Raw genomic sequence first — 20,903 nt, 5'->3', positions numbered from 1 at the left:
ACCGCAGCCACAGCGTCCCTTATGCGTTCTTTCAGGCGTTGAAGGTCTTTGATCTTAACCTGGTGGACAATAGTCTTCACATAACCCCACAAGAACAAATCCACTGGGGTTAAAGATGGCGATGTAGGAGGCCAAGCGATTGGTCCTCCTCTGCCAGTTCATATCCAAGACATCTCTCTGTCCACGTGATTCCTAACATGGTGGCAGAAATATGGAGGCGCATGCGCAAGCTGGGTATGAAAAAAAAACTTTCAGAATTTTCCTTCCCGACGACGTCAACCGGATACGTGTATGGCAATTAGTTTCCGAGATATATAGTTTTTATTTTTGGATACATTTCGTCCGGACATCTGGAGATATATATCTTCTAGCATACAACTACTTGCAGTTCGATGAAAGTCAATCGACGTTTCAGAGAAACATACCGCATCCATCCTCAAGGTCGAAGGTTAAGCTAAGCAAGAAACGAGTAAGTATCAGGCAGAGGCAGACCCAATGTCCACCGAAGTTAGAAACTCAGAGGCAAAATAGGCCTATCTGGGATTTTAACAAGGTATCAGTTTCATGAACAATTATCTATAGACATTTGCATGCAACACACACAGCTTGTATGTTTATCTCAGACATCTGAAATTATGGTGGGGCATGCAATGACTGTAATGACACATTAATACTGCGTATCTAGCACAACAATGTGGCGAGGTGAAGAGTTTCATTCCCAACTGAAATGAGAGGGCGATATGAGAGTGTATTTAAGCAGCCGTGTCAGTGGAACACAAGCAGCGTGTGGATCGTGAGGCACGTGTTGTACCTCCTGGTAACACCACAGAAAATAAAGATAGACCTGTTCGAAATGAGATAATATTTCACACTTCGGAATTTTGAATACACAAGCAGCTAAATTTGAAATACTTATGATGAGAATTTTATTTATTTTCTGTATCATCCAAGTAGGAGATTTCCAGTATTCCTTAAACACATGCGTTAGTGTAACTGTAAGTGTACTGAAACATCACCATTCTACTTGTGTCACCTTGCTACATTCTGCGCATCACCAAGGTCAGTATCATAGTGCTAGCAGAATCCCTCACATGCGTTAGTGTAACTGTAAGTGTACTGAAACATCACCATTCTACTTGTGTCACCTTGCTACATTCTGCGCATCACCAAGGTCAGTATCAGAGTGCTAGCAGAATCCCTTAAACACATACGTTAGTGTAACTGTAAGTGTACTGAAACATCACCATTCTACTTGTGTCACCTTGCTACATTCTGCGCATCACCAAGGTCAGTATCAGAGTGCTAGCAGAATTAATGGCGCAGAGTTACACACTTCTATCAGCACATTGGCAAACGACTTTAGAAAATAATGCAACTGGAATAGAAAATATATCGCAGACAATTTAAACTAAAGACACTTTACTACACCTTAAATTTTAAAGAATCAAGCCATAGTTTAAAATGGAAAGCTCTACATTTTAGTAGAATAAGTTAATAGATCCTTCGGGAAGTAAAGATACAAGTCCAGTAAAACTGCAAGAGATCTTTATTTTTCAGAAATGGCAGTGCTGCCGTGTGAGATAGGAACCGTATGACAGGGCTGAGTTCACAAGCCACTGTCACGGCAACGGTATGCTCGCAGTGTGCGTTTAAAATGGCCGTGTCTTTTCAAAATCCCGCCAAATGTGATGTTCGTGCAGTAATTCGATTTCTTCATGCGAAAGGAGAAACTGCTGCTGAAATTCAACGCCATCTTGTTCCTGTTTACGGCGAAGATGTTATGAACAGGCAAAACGTGGAAAAATGGAGTGGTGAATTTGAAGTGGGAAGAAGTGAAGTTCATGATGAAGGCCATCCGTTGTCACTGATGAAATCATCCAAAAAGACTGATGAAAACATTCTTGCTGACAGACGTGTAACCATCGATGAACTGCATCAACAATGCCCAGAAGTGTCAAGAACTGTTCTCCATGCCTAAGAGAGCAGGCGAGTGATTTCTAGGACGCTGGAATGAAGAAACTCGCTCCCAGGCTCACTAAGTTCATTGCGATCCATGGCGACTATGCTGAAAAGTAAATAAATGTGTCCTGTGAAATTGCTACAAAGGAATGCAAAAAATGAATGCTTTACAAATGTGGTCTGAACTTTGTGTCTTTACTCTTCGAATATCCCTCGTGGTTAGGGACGACAGTAACCATTGAAAATGTTCTTCACGAGAAAATTAAGAACTCAGTTCCTGTAATGATTGTTACCATTCAGTCCAGAACATTTTGTCTTCTCGCCTGCTGTCTACAGACTTAAAGATTAGAAAACACAGTGCTATAATCTTGTCTGTAGTTATGTATGGGTGTAGAAAGTGGTCTCTGACAAGAGAGGTACACAGACTGAGGGTTTTTGAGAATAGAGTGCTGAGGAGAATATTTGGACCGAAGATGGATCAAGTGAGAGAATGTTGGATAAAACTGCATAATGAGGCGCTTCATAAATTGTACTTTTCTCCAAGTATAATTAGAATAATCAAGTTAAGGACGATGAAATGGGCAACGCATGTAACACGCAAGGGGAGAAGCAGAATGCGTGTAGGGTTTGGGTGGGAAATCCAAGAGAAAAGAGACGGCTAAGAACTATGCGCAGGGTAATATTAAGGTGGATCTTAGAGTGATATGTTGGGCTGATATGGCCTGGATTCATCAGGCTCAGGATAGGGGCAAATGGAATGCTCTTGTGAACATGGCAAGGAACCTACGGGTTCCATAAAATTTTAGGAAATACTTGAATAACTGCACAACTCGCGGCTTCTCAAGAAGGGTTCAGTTCCAAGGAACTGAACATTGTAATCTGAGTAGATTTAAGTGGCTTTATACTTCTGAGGAAAAATGATCAAATTTTAAGGAATTAAATATTGATGACATATATTTCAGAAGAATCAGAGGATATAGGAACACAATTGTTATACTCGCAAATTCCCGGACTTGAATAAATGAGAAATCGACTTCTGAAGTATAATTATATGTACCAGTATATACAGGACACACGCACAGGAATAGCAGTGCAGTTGGTTAGCCAAAGGAGGCCTACAATTCGTCTAAACACTATTCTCCTATGAGTCTCATTCTTGCAGAAAAACATGTTGCATCTCCTTTACAAGGACCAACCAGTTATGCTGACTCGGGAAATGGTATCGTCTTCTTTCGAGAATCATACGAACACATAACTAGATTTTATATCCTGCCAGGAAAATTCAGTATCCTTCAATTTTAAGGAGGAAGTGCTTACAGTTTCTACTGCACTTTAAGGGCGTAATTGTATAAATACTTGACCAGTTACTCGCTGTCTTATTTATTTTTCTGCTATCCTTACCTTAAGAGACTAAAGAGTACTTTAAATACAAGGAACGCAGGGCAACGCAACGGAAAACAACATATGAAATAGAAACAGCTGCAAATCAAGAAGAGAGAAAATATTAGAAGGAACATCAACGACATATCTTAAGAATACTAGATGATTAGAGTACAGTGAATTAAAGGTAAATTTGTCCCTGTGCTTAACTAATGAAGCACTACGTCATCAGGAATTCTGGGGGAGTGGATATATGGACCCAAATTTTCTTGACATCGGCCATAGCTTAAGTTGAGTGATCAGCTTCACATCCCTGTAATCTGACTGGAGAAAGGTCCCCCGGTACCCATTAGATAGGAGATTGGGTGGACCCCTGAGCCGGTCTGGACCACGTGGAGAAGTGAAAATTCTTGCCAACACCGGGACTCCGACCCCTTGGTCGTCCAGCCCGCAGCTAGTCGCAATACCCACTGCGCTATCCCAGCTCCTCAGGTCTAGCCCGTAGCCAGTCGCTATACTGACTGCGATATCCCGGCTCCTGACGTTCAGCCCGTAGCCAGTCGCTATACCCACTGCGCTATCCCGGCTCCTCACATCCAGCCCGTAGCCAGTCGCTGTATTGACTGAGCTATCCCGGCTCCTCACGTCCAGCCCGTAGCCAGTCGCTATACCGACTGCGCTATCCCGGCTCCTCAGTTCCAGCCCGTAGCCAGTGGCTATACCGACTGCGCTATCACAGCTCCTCACGTCCAGCCCTTAGCCAGTCGCTATGCCGACTGCGCTATCCTGGCTCCTCACGTCCTGCCAGTAGCCAGTCGCTATACCGACTGAGCTATCCCGTCTCTTCACGTCCAACCCGTAGCGAGTCACTATACTGACTGCGCTATCCCGGCTCCTGACGTCCAGCCCGTAGCCAGTCGCTATACCGACTGAGCTATCCCGGCTCTTCACGTCCAACCCGTAGCGAGTCACTATACTGACTGCGCTATCCCCGCTCCTCACGTCCAGCCCGTAGCCAGTCGCTGTACCGACTGAGCTATCTCGGCTCTTGTACAGTGAATTAGAAACCTTAAATAAATGTTGACTGAAGATGTCATTATAAGGCCGAAACTTGTAGCAGCATAACAAAGTATGTATACATTTTAATAATTTTAATAGAATTTTATATATTTAACGAACATTGTATGAATTAAATTAAATTAAATTAAAATAAATTCATTTTCCAAGTTTACTTTGGATAATGAATTTTCTTACAAATACCTAGCCCAAAATGAATGCCTAATAATAAACAAATTCTTTAACGTATATAAATTGTTGATCTTTAGAATTCAAAATATATTTTTCATCATGCCGATCTGTGTCCAATAAAATGTTACATGTTTGTAATATTGCATGCTATTTTGCAATGAATATATAAATATGTAATAAAATACATAATATTATGTAATACAGTATTATGAATAATTTCAATTTAATGCCTTTATTTAGTGCATCTAAGACTGTATTTCCCAAGTTTACCTTGGATAAAGAATTGTGTACAAAATTCCTAGCCCAAAATGAATGTAAATTGTTGATCTTTAAAATTCAAAATTTGTTTTTCATTATGCTGACTTATTTGTGTCCTATAAAATTGTTACGTGTTTGTAATAATGCATGCTATTTTGCAATGAATATATAACAGGTTCTGCAAATGTTCTATATTTGAAGACGTTAATACAAAGAGGCAGCTTCTCGGTAGCCGCAGTGTCTATGGAAACTAACCTCAAAACTTTGGAAGGCGCTACCTGCCAAGGAAACAGCGCACTGTACGTCTTGCTAAATAATGACGAAGCGACTCGGGCCTATCTCGAACAGGTAAACCTGCATATCTTCAGAACATCACTCAATTTATGGCTGTTAAAAAACGAAGTTGTTAGTTTATCTGCTTCTACATTTAGAAACAAATTATTTGTGTAAATGAAAACTCATGTTAATGTTTTATAATTCCCAATGACTTAGTTTTGCCACAATATATACATAGAATATCTTCATTTCAAACAAACTTTTCTCTGTGAATGACAACTACAAAATAATAAATACGTAACATAATAGCATTCTGAATTCATATGAGTTCATTTAGTGGGCACGCGGAATCGTAGTTTGTCGAGGCACTATGTTACAAGCCGAAAGGTCGCGGGTTTGTTTTCAATGAGGTCATGGGATTTTTCAATTGATCTAGTACTTCGGGCCACATTATGGGCCTGATGTCTACTCGACCCCTAAAAGAAATAAGTACCAGGAATATTTCTGGGGGTAAAGGGCGGCCGGTGTGTAAAGCTTACAACTTCATCGCCATCTGTAACCTGAGTGTTTAGAGAAAATGTGGGAGACTCGACGTCTCACAACCATTTGGACTTCCACGGCCTAGTATAAAGCTGGGCGTAATAATTTCCTTGTGTTAGGGTATTTGTTTTGTTATTAAGAGAGCGAGTCATACATGTTACCTTGTTCTTTGTTACAGAATATTTTGTGTAATTGCAGGTTTCGCTCCGGTCTATTATGTCTAGAGGACGATGGCTCCTGTTTTTCTCTGCTCCTTCTATAGAAACATTTTTCTCAGATATTAAAATTCCCCACGACAGTGAGTTCTTTCTAACACAGCCATTGACTATGGACCAGAGCAGGGAAATTAGTCTATCTCTTATAGAAATTTATCAGGATCACCCAAGTCGGAGCTTACAGAAGCAGCCTGTGGCCAACTGGAGCAGCCGTAGTGGACTCATATGGTCTGCAGCCCCATTACTACAGAGGAGGGCAGATCTACACGGTATATCTCTTCGAGTCGGCGTAAGTGATGAGGTAATTACTGGACATATTCTTAATTTAAATTACAAAATTTATTTCGTTTTGGAAAGAAATTTATATACTGAAGTTCTTAATACTGAATTTAGGCCTATGCTGCCCTCAATTCAAAATGCTCTAACGACACGAGTACCAGTTTCTGTGAGGTCGAGTACAAGATATGGAACGCCTTGGAAAATAAACTCAACTTTAAGTAAGTATAATTACTAGAAATTGCTACAAAATTTTGTTACTATTATTATTAAAAATTGTCCTTGTTATTTGTCATTTTATCCTATTTTAGTTATTTTGAAAAAAGTGGAGTTATGAGAACACATTGTTGTCTCTGTGTCTGTGTATCCCCCCCTACATCAATTTTTAACGCAAGAACAAATCTTTCTTTTTTATATTCTGGTATGTATATCATGGCACTTGAATCCATCTCAACGACTTACTTCGTGAATTCCTCCCTTCAGTCTGTGTGTGTGTGTGTGTGTGTACGTGTATCCCTCCTATTGTTGCTAGGCAACGGCTCAGTAAGAATGTACCGGGACAACAAATACACACAACAATAGGAGAATTGTTGGAAGAGTCCTCTTCTATGCGGGTCGTATTCTAATGTACATTAGAATACGTTGCGATGAATATGAACTTAAGTTTATTAAGCTCATATTAGTTACTATAGGATTCTGACGATGGTGTATAAGACACTGATATATTGAGATTTTTTACTTTATCCATCGTCCTGTTTTTAAGATAACTAATAAAAACACGACGTTTCGGAAACTGGATCTGTTTCCGTCCTCAGGTGAAGGAAAACACCTATTCTGTTGGGTCCGTTAGAAAGAGCTAGCCTCAATCACTGGTCCAGTGATCCAACTGGTCCAACAGAATAGGTGTTTTCCTTCATCTGAGGACGGAAACAGATCCAGTTTCCGAAACGTCGTGTTTTTGTTAGTTATCTTAAAAACCAGGACGATGGAAAAAATCCAAAAACCCAATATATCAGTGTCTCATATTAATGTTATGTATTCGTAGATCTGATGTTAAATGTATATTTAAATAATGTGCAAATTATTGCAACTGATTTCCACTCTAGGTCCGAGTTCTACAGCCCAGGAGAAGAGAGTCCCGTTTACAATACGAGTAACAGTTCCTTCCGTGACGTACCAGCAATGCTTCTGTCTGACCAGGTGGATGTTGGCGTTGACAGATACGTAATGCTCTCCAGTCGGCAACTGTACTTTGACTTCATATCTGCTGCGTTTATAATCAAGTAAGCAAAATAACTTCCAAATAATCCTCAATCTAGTCTCTTTACATAAAATTGATATTACTCGTGTTTATCCTCAAAAATATCACGTGGATGTGCATACAGTAGAACAGACCTAGATAATGTGACAGCAAATCACCTTATGTCTCTATTTCGAAATTTTGTTATTCAATGTTATATTCGATATATCGATATGATTAATTTCCCGATTTACTATCGATACAAAATCAAATGAAAGTTACCTGCCTGAGTAGACTGTGTGTTACAGAGACCCCGACATGTTTCGCTCTTACGAGACCGTTATCATTGATATAACTTATTAAAACACAACTTTGCGCCTCATGTGTACAAAACCTTAAAATATTAAAATATCTGTGTTAAGTGGCCCCTTAACTTTAGACCCAGATGACGTAACAACACGGAAATGTACGCGTATGTCGTATTAACTGCTATGGAGTTCATTACAATATTACGATGTTTGAGGCTGTCTCACGTTCGCTTTCTATTAGTGTGTGAACATGAACCGATCACAGTGGCCGGCCTCACGGTCTAAGGCACGAACCGTCTTCGCCCGCTAACATTGAGGTCGTGGGTTCGAATCCCACTAGAGGCATGGATGTCCGTGTGCGTTCATTCTGTGTTATTCAGTGTGTATTCATTCATTCATTATTGAAGGGGGTGGGTTTCCCCATGCACTGCGACCAGTTGTTGATCTATTGTACGTCCGCCTTTGATATTCTACCAGTCGCCATACCCTTCCGGTACTGGTGCTCGCTATCAGCCCCGTTCAGCCAGCGAGTTCGGCCCCTCTACTGGCAGTGGTACCCGATACTTCCCCATCTACCGGAGGCATTGGAAACTACTTGGGCTCAGATGTCTCCTAGAGACATGAGGATCTTTTACGTGCCGTAATTCTACGACAAGGGACCCACGGCTTAAAGTCCCTCCCGGAGGACTTGTTCCCTGAATTTTTCCGCCATTAAAAATTCCACGACCTCCGTCGGGTTTGAACCCGCGTACCTTGAGTCATGAGGTGGGAACTTTACCCCTAGACTACGGAGGCCGCTTATTCAGTGTGTAGGTAGCGGCCTTGAGACGGGCTGATCCCACATCCAAGGAGTCCTGCTGACTGTGTATGGATTAAGAAAATGAAAAACGGTCCAAGCTTTACAAGGGTTGTAGAGTCATAGATAGATAGCCAGAATATGAATTAAATACAATTTAAATTAAGTTCGTATATTGGGGGGTGCAGTCCAGCTGGGTCCGCTCGGCACATGGGCCACTGATTGGCCTATTGTAGCCTGCCCCGGGTGATTATGATGATGGAGAATTTGGTGGAACGAAGATTGGCAGGAGAAACCGAAGTACTCGGAGAAAACCTGCCCCAGCGCCACTTTGTCCACCATAAACCCACTTGACCAGACCCGGGCTCGAACCTGTGCCGACGCGGTGCGAAGCCAGCGACTAACCGCTTGAACTATGGCGCGGCATAGGCAGAACATGAAGCTCTGGGGTCGAGTCATGATGTTTGGATGAAGTGTTGAACTGTTGACGTCAATGTCCGGGCGGGAAATTTCAACTGTTACAAAAAAAAAAGTATTTACAAGAGCTTGTAACATTTGTTGTGCACTTTATATGAAATGCACAGCCAAGAAACCTTTGGAGGAATTTCTTCCTTACATTTGCAGTGCTTATGGAGGTTTCGCACCCAAAGAAGAAGAACACGCGTGTCACCGTACAACGACGGGCTGGTTCTGCAGGAATTAAACGAGTCAATGTGATTTTCATATCCGTCATAATGAATCTGCCATATCATTGCAGCCTGAAAAGACTTACAGACTCTATATAACGTATGAATACATATGTAATGTGGCTTTGTGGTTCGATCCCCGTCGTGTGTTAAAATCCCTCCGTTTCGACAAACAATGCAGCTAACATGTTCAGGGTGAATGTCATGGACAGAAAGGAAGCGACCATATGGGCTGTAAGGATTACTGAATGCTATTATCGCGATCAAATAAAATATGAAAAGGTTTTGATGGTGATCCTTCATGTGCAGAGTAATACAGTTTTGAATAAGGATACATGAAAAATGACTCCAGGTTTTACTCAGTGTGTCTCCATTCTCAAGATTAATGTTAGTTAGTTCAGGCGTATGACGTTCACAGACGTTCCTAATTTTAATTGCATATGTTTCTTATTCACAGGATGGCAACATACATTAAGCGAGAAGTGGCGAGTAGTTCCAGCTGGAGTCACATACTGGAACCATTTTCCTATGAATTTTGGTGGGTTGTCTCGATGGTAACTTTAATGCTAATTGTCATTCTCTCTGTGACTTGGTACGTCGGTTCTCCTTATGGAACGCATCGAAGAAGAGAGAATTTTAATATATACAACTCATGGTTTCATATATTTGGAAGCTTGTGTCAGAGAGGTTAGTACAGCGCATTATTCTCCGAATTTTCGAAAGGAATCCTACTCCGAATTTTCTATAGGAATCTTTCTCCGATTTTTCGACAGGAATCCTATTGTGAATTTGCTGCAGGATTCCTACACCGAATTTTCGTCAGGAATCCTACTGCAGATTTTCTATAGGAATCTTTCTCCGATTTTTCGACAGGAATACTACTCCGAATTTTCGTCAGGAATCCTACTATTCTCACTAACCCTTGTCCTGTTCACATGAGCAGATACGACTGCAGCAACAGATGTGACAGAGGGAAAGAAACAACAATATAAAGGGTATGCCCTTTATATTGTTGTGTCTCAGAATATGTAAATAGAAATGTAAATGAACATTTATATTCTTCCGGTTTATTTAATTATAATCAAATTACATATGCATTGCAAATACGAGAATCGAAATACAAAATTTGTTGGGACTGCTTACTTTGAAAGGGTAACATTACTAATTGCTGAGAAGAGGAAATTTCCTATTTTCGAACTGAATAAAATATTTGTTGATTGAGGATGTCTTTTAATTTGGGCATGTATGCAACAGTTATGCCTAAAATAATTATATTTCATAACAGTCACAAAGGAAAACGGTATTTCCTCATATGAGATTTCTTTAAATAAATTTAACTAAACAATTAAACTGCTTACTTATATCCATGATAGGCCGTGCTATGTCTTAAGCGGTTAGTCGCTGGCTTCCAACGGCGAACCGGGTTCGAACACGGGTCTGGTCATTTGGGATTTGTAGAGTTAAAAGTGGCTCTGGGGCAGGTTTTCTCCGAGTACTTCGGTTTCCCCTGCCGATCTTCATTCCACCAGTTGCTCCACAATCACCATCACCTATCACCATAGAAAACACTCTTCTCTGTTATCAGCAGTATCTCTTCACTTAGCAACTAGTTATAACCTAACCCACAAGCGGTTAGTCGCTGGCTTCCAACGGCGAACCGGGTTCGAACACGGATCTGGTCATTTGGGATTTGTAGAGTTAAAAGTGGCTCTGGGGCAGGTTTTCTCCGAGTACTTCGGTTTCCCCTGCCGATCTTCATTCCACCAGTTGCTCCACAATCACCATCACCTATCATCATAGAAAACACTCTTCTCTGTTATCAGCAGTATCTCTTCACTTAGCAACTAGTTATAACCTAACCCACAAGCGGCCTCCGTAATCTAGAGGTAAGGTTCCCACCTCATGACTCGTAGTACGCGGGTTCAAATACCCGGCGGAGGTCGTCGAATTTTTAAGGGCGGAAAAATTTAGGGATCAAGTCCTCCGGGAGGGACTTTAAGCCGTGGGTCCTGTGTCGTAGCACATAAAAGAACCTCATATCTCCAAAGGAGGTCACTGAGCCAAATTAACGGACGTTTCCCGCCCAACAGCAGTCTCTAATACCTCTGGTAGATGGGGAAAGCATTATAGATACCTCTCAGCTAGTAGAGCCGGTCTCACTGGCTGGGCGGGACTGATGGTAAGCACCAGTACCGGTAGGATATAGAGACTGGTAGAAATCATAGAGGGAAGTACAATGGACCAATACAGGTCTCAGTGCATGGGGAAACCCACCCTCTCCAATAACTAACTAACTAACCTAACCCACAGTGAACGCAGTTTCCATTGTTGCGTTCACGGGAACGTGTTTAACTAGCTGTTGCCTAGAAACGCTTTGGGAGTCCACGTTACACTATTTAAAATTTATTTACATAATTACTTACTTACTGCACATTCTTTTGCTCTGCTCTTTTCTAAGTGTCTTCCACTCTACGACATATGCCACTTCTTAATTATCAGCCTTTTGTCTCTCTCTCTCTCTCTCTCTTCAGTTCTAGTGCTCTAACTTTGACTCTTACAAAATTCTTTCTACCTCCTGTCTTCAATTAAAGATCCCTCCTTGAGCACATTCCAAATAGCAAAATATAACTTCCTTGCAAACTTTCTTTAGTTGTTTCCCCAGTTATTAAGCCAGCATCCTTAGTTGGGTATCTTAACTTTTACTGTTTTACAAGTTGAAGTTTTTAGCGTGATACCCAATTTTCAAAGTGGAGGGCCAGGGACTATCTTTCATCCAGCCACTACTCGTCCATCTTGGTGTACCTACCAGGGGCTCACGCCCCCACACTTACGCTTACAGCCAGTCGCACAATTTCGACAAACTAAAACGAAAACTAATTGTTAATTGCGATACTGAACGACTGAAAGCGTGGATTGGCTTCAATCGTCTCAGAATAGGACACAGTAGGAAGATGTTACAAACACGGCAATAAATGGCTGGGAATTTCGTGACAAGCTGAGCGATTACAAGCTTCCCCAATTTTTTAACTAATTAAATTGCATGAACATTTTGTGATATTATGAATAAGTTTAGGAAATGTTCACATATTACTTTTCCTGGCTGCCCTACTCCTTACTGCTTATTTCTTGTTCTATAGGTCATGACAGACCACCTCAGTCCTGGCCTTGTCGCCTTGTGTACGTCACGGCCTCTCTAATGTTTCTAATCTTGTTCATCGCATATTCAGCCATCTTCATATCAATTCTTACCGTGAGTCGCTATGCGATGCCATTTATGGACTTCCAAGGTCTTCTGGACAGTGGGACATACAGGCTGGTTGTCCCGGACAGGCCCGTCTATATTAGTTTATTCAAGGTAAGAAAGAGTAGTTTATGTTAATACGACAACTGTCATGTGTTAATAACTAGGCAAGGGGTTTGAAATGATAACTGAATTTATTAGAAGCTTATAACTCATAACCGAAAATGACTATAGAACTCTCTCTGATCTACACAGTCTATAGATCATTGTAACTACACCACACATAAAACCTATATTCACTGGTCGTTGCTTCGAAATGTCTCCTAATAATGAACATTCCTCTCCTTCCATGTTCACGTCGTTACCGGCTCGTTACGTTCCCACTACTAAATGACTGCTTAATTTCTGCTGGTCCTCGCCAGCACAGTGATTCTTGGTTCCGTGTTCCAAGGGACTCATGACCATAATTTACACTCTGAAGGCTCTCAGAGCCTTCAGACCACTTATCACGTCGTAGCCAACAAGTAACACTAGTCTAGTTCAGTAAATTCTTGTTGGCCCTCGACATCTCAGTCGTTCTTGGTTTCGGAAGACTTTGGGACCCTTCATCATACTTTTGTTTTTCCGGACTTTTGAGTGTTTTGAAAATTATAGTGACTCCTCGACGAAAGGAGGTATCTGACTACCACCGGTCAATCCCCTTCTACTGCGTGACCTTCACAGTCACTACAATCATTTCAATAAATTTGACCAAATAAAATCAAAGTCATATTATGACCGACGGTCGGTCGGTCAATCTCTCTTGGTGTCAAGCACCCATCTGGGGCCCAAGACCATATTTTTATTACTGACAGTTGCGGATTTGTTGATTTGCGGAGAGGACGAGTCTGTCGTTTATAATTTCTGCTGGTCTGCGCCAGCACATCTACCGCATATGGACGTTAAAGACAATTTTGCTTCATGAGTTTTTATGCAGTTTTTGTGACAACCATTATCTTGTCAACCTCTAGCTCAGCCCCGCTAAGCCCTGTCTCGATCTGATGATATCGTTGCAACTGCTGTGAACATGTCGTTCAGAGACGAATTGTTTGCATTAGGAGCCTGATCTGACTTCGTACCCATCGGTTGCGCTTCAAGGAAGCTGGACAAGCCTGTGCAACTGAGGGCGGCTGAGGCTGTTGCTGTGTAGCTCCGCCGAGCAGAATTGCCCTTGGTTGCTGTGGCTGGAGAAGGCCCTACCCGTTGTAGCCTTGGCGCTCTCTGTGGCTTTCTGTATCACGCCTCTTCCTTGGCGTGCCTGCAGCCTCGATAGTTGGGAGGATGAGGATGCTCTTCGTCCACCAACGTGCAGTTGCGGCAGGTCGGTATCGCTGCTGTGTCGCTCTTTTCCGGACATTACTTCTTTGCACCAGTTGACCCCCGCCCCTTGCCACATGCAAAGCGGTGACTGATTGCAGTTAGCCCAGACATGACCGATTTATTGGCAGTTTTAACACTGCGTGAGACCAGTCTGGGCTTTGTTGTGCATGTCTGCCCTGACTGCAATACGGCAGGCTCCCGTCAATTTGAATATCTCATGGGGCTTCGACGTCCTGGCTAAGGTTATTAGGAAGAAGGGAAAGTTTACGGTGGTTGTTCTTTCCGCAGGTGACGGACGGATGGTAGACATTTATTAACTCTTATGACATCGAAACCAACGTTCACCAATCGGAGATGTCCTCTGCACTAGCTGAGACTGGTAGATGCCGAATCACAGACCTTAGAGTCTTTTGGGAGATTTCTGCTCTGGGAGTGAGATGGGATGGCTAGAAATCGGCCATTACTTTCGTTTCTGGTGTTATGCAAATCAAAGTTGTCTTTCAGTAAGCCCTTCAGCTGCCTTTGCAATGGCATCATGTTCACTTGACAAGTTTGTACATTGGGAGGCCTACCTACCTGACTGGATGACGAATGATACTGCCGACGCTCGGTGGTGTCGCTGACGTCATTTCCCTTGTCAGCATCCATTTCAATTGACCTCAGTCGGGCGAAAACGAACTTGAGGCTGCGACCGCAGTTGGGGGTTGCCTACTCCCGTAGTGAATGTTGCAGACTTCTTGGTTCTTTTGTCGGCTTTGTCTGTAGTTTTCCGCTTTCGTCTTCTTTGTAAGGTTTGAGGTTTTCACGGCGGTGGCTATGAAGAATGTCGTCTTCTGGAAAGTGATGCTGTGTAGATCTTGTGTGAACAGACGTTTCGGAGGAACATATCGTATCCATCTTCAGGGAAGAAAAATCAGAGAGCGAGGAATCAGCTTGATGAGTTGACTGCAGCCATGGCATATATAGGGCGCTATACAGCTGTTTTCCTTTCAGAAGCCGGGGGTGATTCCTCCTGGTGCCCTCCATGTTTTGGATAATCAGAGTCCATTTTGGACATTCGCTGACTGATGCGGTGGTACATCCCGCTAGGCAGGCAATGGTAGTGAGAATCCCATGTACAGGTCCCATGACAGCATTGGTGTCAGGATGTTGTTGGGTAGTGTTTTCGTATTCCAGCCTCAGTGATTCAATCAGGTTTGACCAGAGCTTCTGAAATTCTGAGGTGGGTACATTATCCATCATATGACTTACCACTTCTATTACTATAATGGTTTATTATGCACAGGAAACACACAAAGCACTTGAGCTGCACAGGCCCTAGACCAGGCATAGACTTTACTCACACTGGTTGCAACAACAGGAAATGGCCGTGAATTCACTAACCACGGTTTCCTCCGTTAACACTGCGCAGAAACTGTCCGCTGTTCACTTTTCTCAATAACTCTCAATAGCTGCAAGAGCTAACTCCTCTTCTCAAACCTTTCCTCACCCCAATGACGACCCTCCGCTTCCTGTCACTGACTGTCGACCAAATCGCCCCCAGGTTGCCGTCACAAAACTTCAACATGGGCCCCACAGAAAACAGAAAACAGCTTTTACAGTTCTCATGTTGTTGATTACGCATCATGTATAGAAGGAGAATCCCGTGTGGAGGCGAGGTCGGATATATCCGCCGTCCTCCTGCGAGTCGTGAGAGGTGACGAAAAGGGAACCCAGTGCCTGAGGGTATGACTGGGTCACCCTGTTCCTGGGGAATATAAATACAGGGACCTGGTCTTCAGGTTGGGGGAGTCTTGACTCTGAGACAGCAAAATATGGCCATGAGTTCCGTGGCACTCGGACCTGAGAATTACTGCGTTGGTGAGGACCGGCAACAACTGAAAACGACAAACACATCCTCTCATCAGAGAGGATGTTACATGAGGACTATAACCGCAAGTCTTCAGTTTAAACAATTTGGTCGTCTCAAGGGGCTTGTCACCAAGATGAGCTATTTGGCGGTGAACCGCCAGTCGTAAAGTAACTCTGAACACTGAAAATTGTGTCAGATACGTGTTTAGCATGTCGTTGTCTAGCAATGACTCATTCCACTATTTCGGCTTTCAGCCAATCATATCACAATATATTTGTAATATATTTGGTTGTCTGTAACATACAACGAATATAAGCCAATCTTCTACTTGCAGGAAGCAACAGACCCTGCGATGAAACAGATCTACAAGAGATTCATATTGCCACACAAGAACAGCTTTCCGAAAAGCGAAATGGATCTCCTACATCAAGCATGTGTTGAGAGTAGATATGTGATTAATATTGATTCATATGATGCAAGAATGCATAGCAGTGAGCTGACGTGCAAGCTGTTGGTTGTTCCACGCGCCTTCTTCTGGATGCCAGCCTCATTCATTGTCACTAAGAACAGCCCTTATAAACGACTCTTCAGTCATTAGTGAGTTAACTTAATCAGTTTACAGATAGCCAGTTTTGCTGCATTTTTGTTAGTCATTTTTAAGACGCTGTCAGTAGCTGGACATTAAGGGAAGAATATAGAGGGTACACTGATATGTTGGGTTTTTGGACTTTATCCATCGTCCTGGTTTTTAAGATAACAAAATAAAAACACGACGTTTCGGAAACTGGATCTGTTTCCGTCCTCAGGTAAAGGAAAACACCTAACGGACCCAACTGAATAGGTGTTTTCCTTTACCTGAGGACGGAAACAGATCTAGTTTCCGAAACTTCGTGTTTTTATTTTGTTATCTTAAAAACCAGGACGATGGATAAAGTCCAAAAACCCAACATATCAGTGTGTTATACACCATCGTCAGAATCCTATAGTAACTAATATAGAGGGTGTTTGAGAACAGGATGTTGAGGAGAATATTTGGACCGAAGAGAGATGAAGTGGCAGGAGGTAGAAGAAAACTGCATAATGAGGAACTTCATAACTTGTACTCTTCTCCAAGTATAATTAGAATGAACAAGTCAAAAGGATGGATTGGGTAGGGATTTTAGCAGACACAAGGAGAAAATTACTGCGTATACGATTTTGGCGGGAAAGCAAGAAGGGAGCATCTCAATAGGAATACACAAATGTAGGTTTGAATATATAACATTAAGATGGATCTTGGAGAGACAGTATGGGGCCATATGGACTAGATTGATCTACTTAAGGGTAGGGATCAATGGAGGGTTCTTATAAACACGTTAATGAACCTTCAGGTTCCATGAAATATTGGGAAATTCTTGAGTAGCTTCACAACTGGCGGCTTCTCAAGAAGGGCTCAGCTCCATGAGTGAGTGAGTGAGAACCCCGAAGGATAGTTGCTTTTGTTTAACTCATCTGCATGAAGTCCGTCAGTCAGTAGCCGAACTATGTCGAGTGTTAGTATGACATTTGAATGGGAAAGAATATGGAAGGAAGCAGTCGCTGTTTTATCCAGTCACCATCCTCTCATCTGCCTGGAGCGACTAAAAAACCACAAAAATCTTAGTGCATATAGTCCGTGTCTCGGTTGAGATTCCAACTCAGCATCTCCGAACATATTTTATAGCATACAGTAAATTAAAGTAAGAGCAATCCCTGTAACACGCAATGGAGGCCCATAGGGTTCAGAGACGTCGATGTTCCTACATTTTCTAGACAATCAGCTTACAAATGGCGGTGAGGTTGTCAGCCTCACGTGTCGGCCGCCCTTTACCCTCAGCAAGGTTCCTGGTACTCATTTCTCTTACAGGCTGAGTCAACCCCATAGCCATAGTGCGGCTGGAAGGATTAAGTCAAGTGAAAAATCCAATGACCTAAACGGGGATCGAACCCGTGCCCTTCCGGCTTGTAGTATAGTGCTACGCTACCGAGTGCCCCTTAGTAAAGTAAAGAAAAGTAAAGTTTATTGAGTTGTGTTGCAACTTTAGAACTGTACCCGCAGCATTACCGCTAGACCGCCGTGAACTCTATCTGTCTGGGTCACGACAGGTGCAGCGGCGAGTTCTTATGAACACTTCACCAAATAGTATAGTCTTCAGGGTAATAGCTCCATGTAGATCGGTTGAAACCCACCGACGTTTCGGAGGAGCCCACCGCCCCATCTCCAGTGTCGAAGTGTAAGATAAACGAGAAACCAGCACTAGAAGGCTTCAAGTTCCTTGGTTTACTGTTCGACCCTGAAGATGGAGGTCAGAAGCTCCTCCGAAACATCGACAGAATACTACCAAACAATATGGTGTTACAATCGGACGACCATTTCCATCATACAAGCAGTAACCACCGTGAGAATCCGAAATCCAACAAATTGAAACAATTTCCGATTTCCAAATAGGGCTAAGAATCTTTGACTTGTTGGCGATAGGGGCATATGAAAAGGAAGTCTGGTCACTGTAGCTAATTGATGTGTCTAAACTGATTTCATTTCAGAAATTGGCTGATAGGAGCATCCTGCTGTATACGGCATTCACAGAATTATATAGGGTCGCACATATGGAATGCAATGAAGAATTTAATTGTAGAATGCTGTCTTCTGGCATGTGGCGCCGTGTAGATCTTATGTGAACCGACGTTTCGGACTGCAGAGAATCTGCAGCCACCTGCTCACGCTGGTTCTCCGCTCGCGGATGTTTACCCTGAAAATTGAGGCGATAAGTTGCTCCGAAACGTCAGTTTACACAAGATCTACACGGCGCCATATGCCAGAAGACGGAATTATTCATAGTCACCGTCGCGAAAACCTCAAATCACGCAAGATTTTATTTGTCCTGATTACAGCATTGAAATGTTACGAAGTGCTGGAATTCTGAAGATGCTGGAAGACAGGGTGTTACCTCTGACGGACAATGATGACCTGGAATTACCACGAACACAAGCTACCTTGGAAGATGTCTTACCGATTTTAATTATCCTTCTGGTGAGTCTATTGACTTCTATCTCCTGTCTGTTGGCGGAAATTGTTTTCTCTCGGCTTAGCAATTTTATCAGGAAGCAAAATGTTAACATAAAAATTGCTTCTTAAATTAGTAGGCCTATATCTATATTGTGAAATAATCTGAAAATTTAATTTTTTCTTCGGGTCAAAAAATATGTATAAGAATAAACTGTAAACATTCATGTTGCAGGCGAAATATACTTTCATATAATCTGTTTATAACAACAATAAAACTAAAATAAAGAATTGTATAATAACAAATTCTTGCAGTTTTATTCCTCCTCTAAGGATATATCTGTCTCGAAATTAACGGCTGCTAAAATTGTTGAAGAACAAATTGCCTTTATAAAATAACTACAAATCGTAGTTTGCAGGTTATCTTCCAAGCAGGGGCTCCGTTTATTTCATGGGCCTTCCAAAAACCAGTAGATCTATATATACCGGTAATTTGAAATTACAGTGAATTCAATATTCTCTACTTGACGAAGGAGCACGCCGTACCGTAGTTGGTCTAGGCATTATGATACAAGCCGGATGGCTGCGGGTTCGATTCCCGATGAGATCACTGAATTTTCAATTGACCTAATCCTTCCAGCCCCACTATGGCCCTGGAATCCATTCATCCTCTAACAGTAATGAGTACCAGGAATCTTCCTAGGGGCAAAAAGCAGCGGGCGGGTAAGGCTAGCGAACTCGCCGCCATCTGTGAGTCGAATGTCTAGGAGCAGAAAATGTGGGAACCTCGACTTCTCACAACCTTATGGGCCTCCACGGCCTGTTACAGGGATAGCTTTACCTTACCTACCTAATGAAACAGCGGCATGAAACGGGTCACTCTAAGGAGATTGATAATGAGAACGTCGCTCAGGGTCTAGAACTTCATGAACTGAAATTCCTTCGTATTTATATTAATAAAGGGCGACATTTCACAGCCACGACCTTACGAAAGTGGTAATAACAGAGTCACAGGTACCCACGACAGTTTATACTCTTCCATAGCTAAATCCATGAAGGAGTTCCCTTCTTCAAACGATAATATTCACAATATTACTCATGCAAACCCTGCCACTTATGGTAACCGTAAATTCATTGTCATATTCACCGCCTATATATGTTACCTTCAGTCAAAGGAATTCAGAACACAACGGCCTCTCTTCTTTATTTAGGATCCAACTTAATTTTATCCTTCCATTTCCAATTTCCACCCTGACGACTGAGGCAACATATATCCCCGAAACGCGTACAACACTGCCCACATCCACACGGATCAAAGACCCAACAGCAAAATCAACTTCTGTGAAGGTGTTTTTATTTATACTGTGTTTTATTACATGATGCGACTTTCTGGAATGTGCTCCCTTTTTACTTTGGCAGCCAGGTTCTTCTGAAACGTTGGTACCACACTACATTACCTCTTTCCTGAAGACAGTAACCTTAACATTTATTTGAAACTAGCTGTACCCGGCCACGCGTTGCTGTGGCAGATCGAGTGAATTCAAAAATTCTGTTGGATAATTAACCGCTTCATCTGCTTCCACAACAGTGTCGACGGACTTGTATATGACTGCCTCGCAGTGACTGTTAGACTGAATGATATTATTAAGTTCGTAGACGTCTTTGTTCTTGGTCGCAAGAATAGCTCGTTCACTCAGCCAATCGTGATTCTTATAATTGGTTTGAATATTGGCAAATACTTTTTCAACCAATTCTTCTTTTGACGTCACGAAATTGCAGAAGTTATGAGGCAACGAAATTCGTCCTGAGGTCAGATCAACCGGTATCTTTCCGTTCCAAATTTCCAGCAATTGATGTTAGAATATCTCAGCTGATAGATCGTTTTGCAGCTGGGAACGCATATTTGTAGTTAATTTTAGCGTCTTTACGTGTCGCCAAAAAGTAGAGTATTTCAGGCAAGCATTTATTTCGTCCGTTGGTGTCGATCGAAGAATTACAGGTAATGTTTGCCTGAAATCCCCTGCAAGCAATATTAATGCGTTCCCAAGTGGTCCGATGTTTCCACGCAAATCTTGCAATGATCGATCAAGAGCCTCGAGCGATTTTTTGTGCGCCATTGTGCATTCTTCCCAAACAATAAGTTTGCATTTGTGCAATACCCTTCCCATGCCTGATGCTTTGGAAGTGTTGCACGTGGGAGTTTCAGTGAATTGCATGTTCAGTGGCAATCTCAAAGCGGAATGAGCA

General features: G+C 42.3%; 1 protein-coding gene across 1 annotated transcript in view; it reads left to right on the top strand.

Annotated features, from left to right (window-relative positions):
• The first annotated feature begins 1,235 nt into the window (after nt 1–1,235).
• The window catches only part of LOC117282229, a 40,884-nt gene continuing 21,216 nt past the window's right edge, over nt 1,236–20,903 (top strand). Inside the window, exons 1-9 of the mRNA XM_033751025.1 lie at nt 1,236–1,287; nt 5,021–5,193; nt 5,860–6,177; nt 6,270–6,373; nt 7,259–7,435; nt 9,640–9,869; nt 12,320–12,537; nt 15,969–16,231; nt 18,545–18,683. Of these exons, the coding sequence (XP_033606916.1) occupies nt 5,089–5,193; nt 5,860–6,177; nt 6,270–6,373; nt 7,259–7,435; nt 9,640–9,869; nt 12,320–12,537; nt 15,969–16,231; nt 18,545–18,683 (1,554 nt within the window). The 5' untranslated portion in view covers nt 1,236–1,287; nt 5,021–5,088. The remainder of the gene's footprint in view (nt 1,288–5,020; nt 5,194–5,859; nt 6,178–6,269; nt 6,374–7,258; nt 7,436–9,639; nt 9,870–12,319; nt 12,538–15,968; nt 16,232–18,544; nt 18,684–20,903) is intronic.

This window comes from Cryptotermes secundus, unplaced genomic scaffold (assembly GCF_002891405.2).
Source record: "Cryptotermes secundus unplaced genomic scaffold, Csec_1.0 scaffold377, whole genome shotgun sequence".
NCBI classification, from domain to species: domain Eukaryota; kingdom Metazoa; phylum Arthropoda; class Insecta; order Blattodea; family Kalotermitidae; genus Cryptotermes; species Cryptotermes secundus.
Note: the sequence above shows the minus strand (reverse complement) of the source record. Positions and strands in the feature narration are given on the sequence as shown.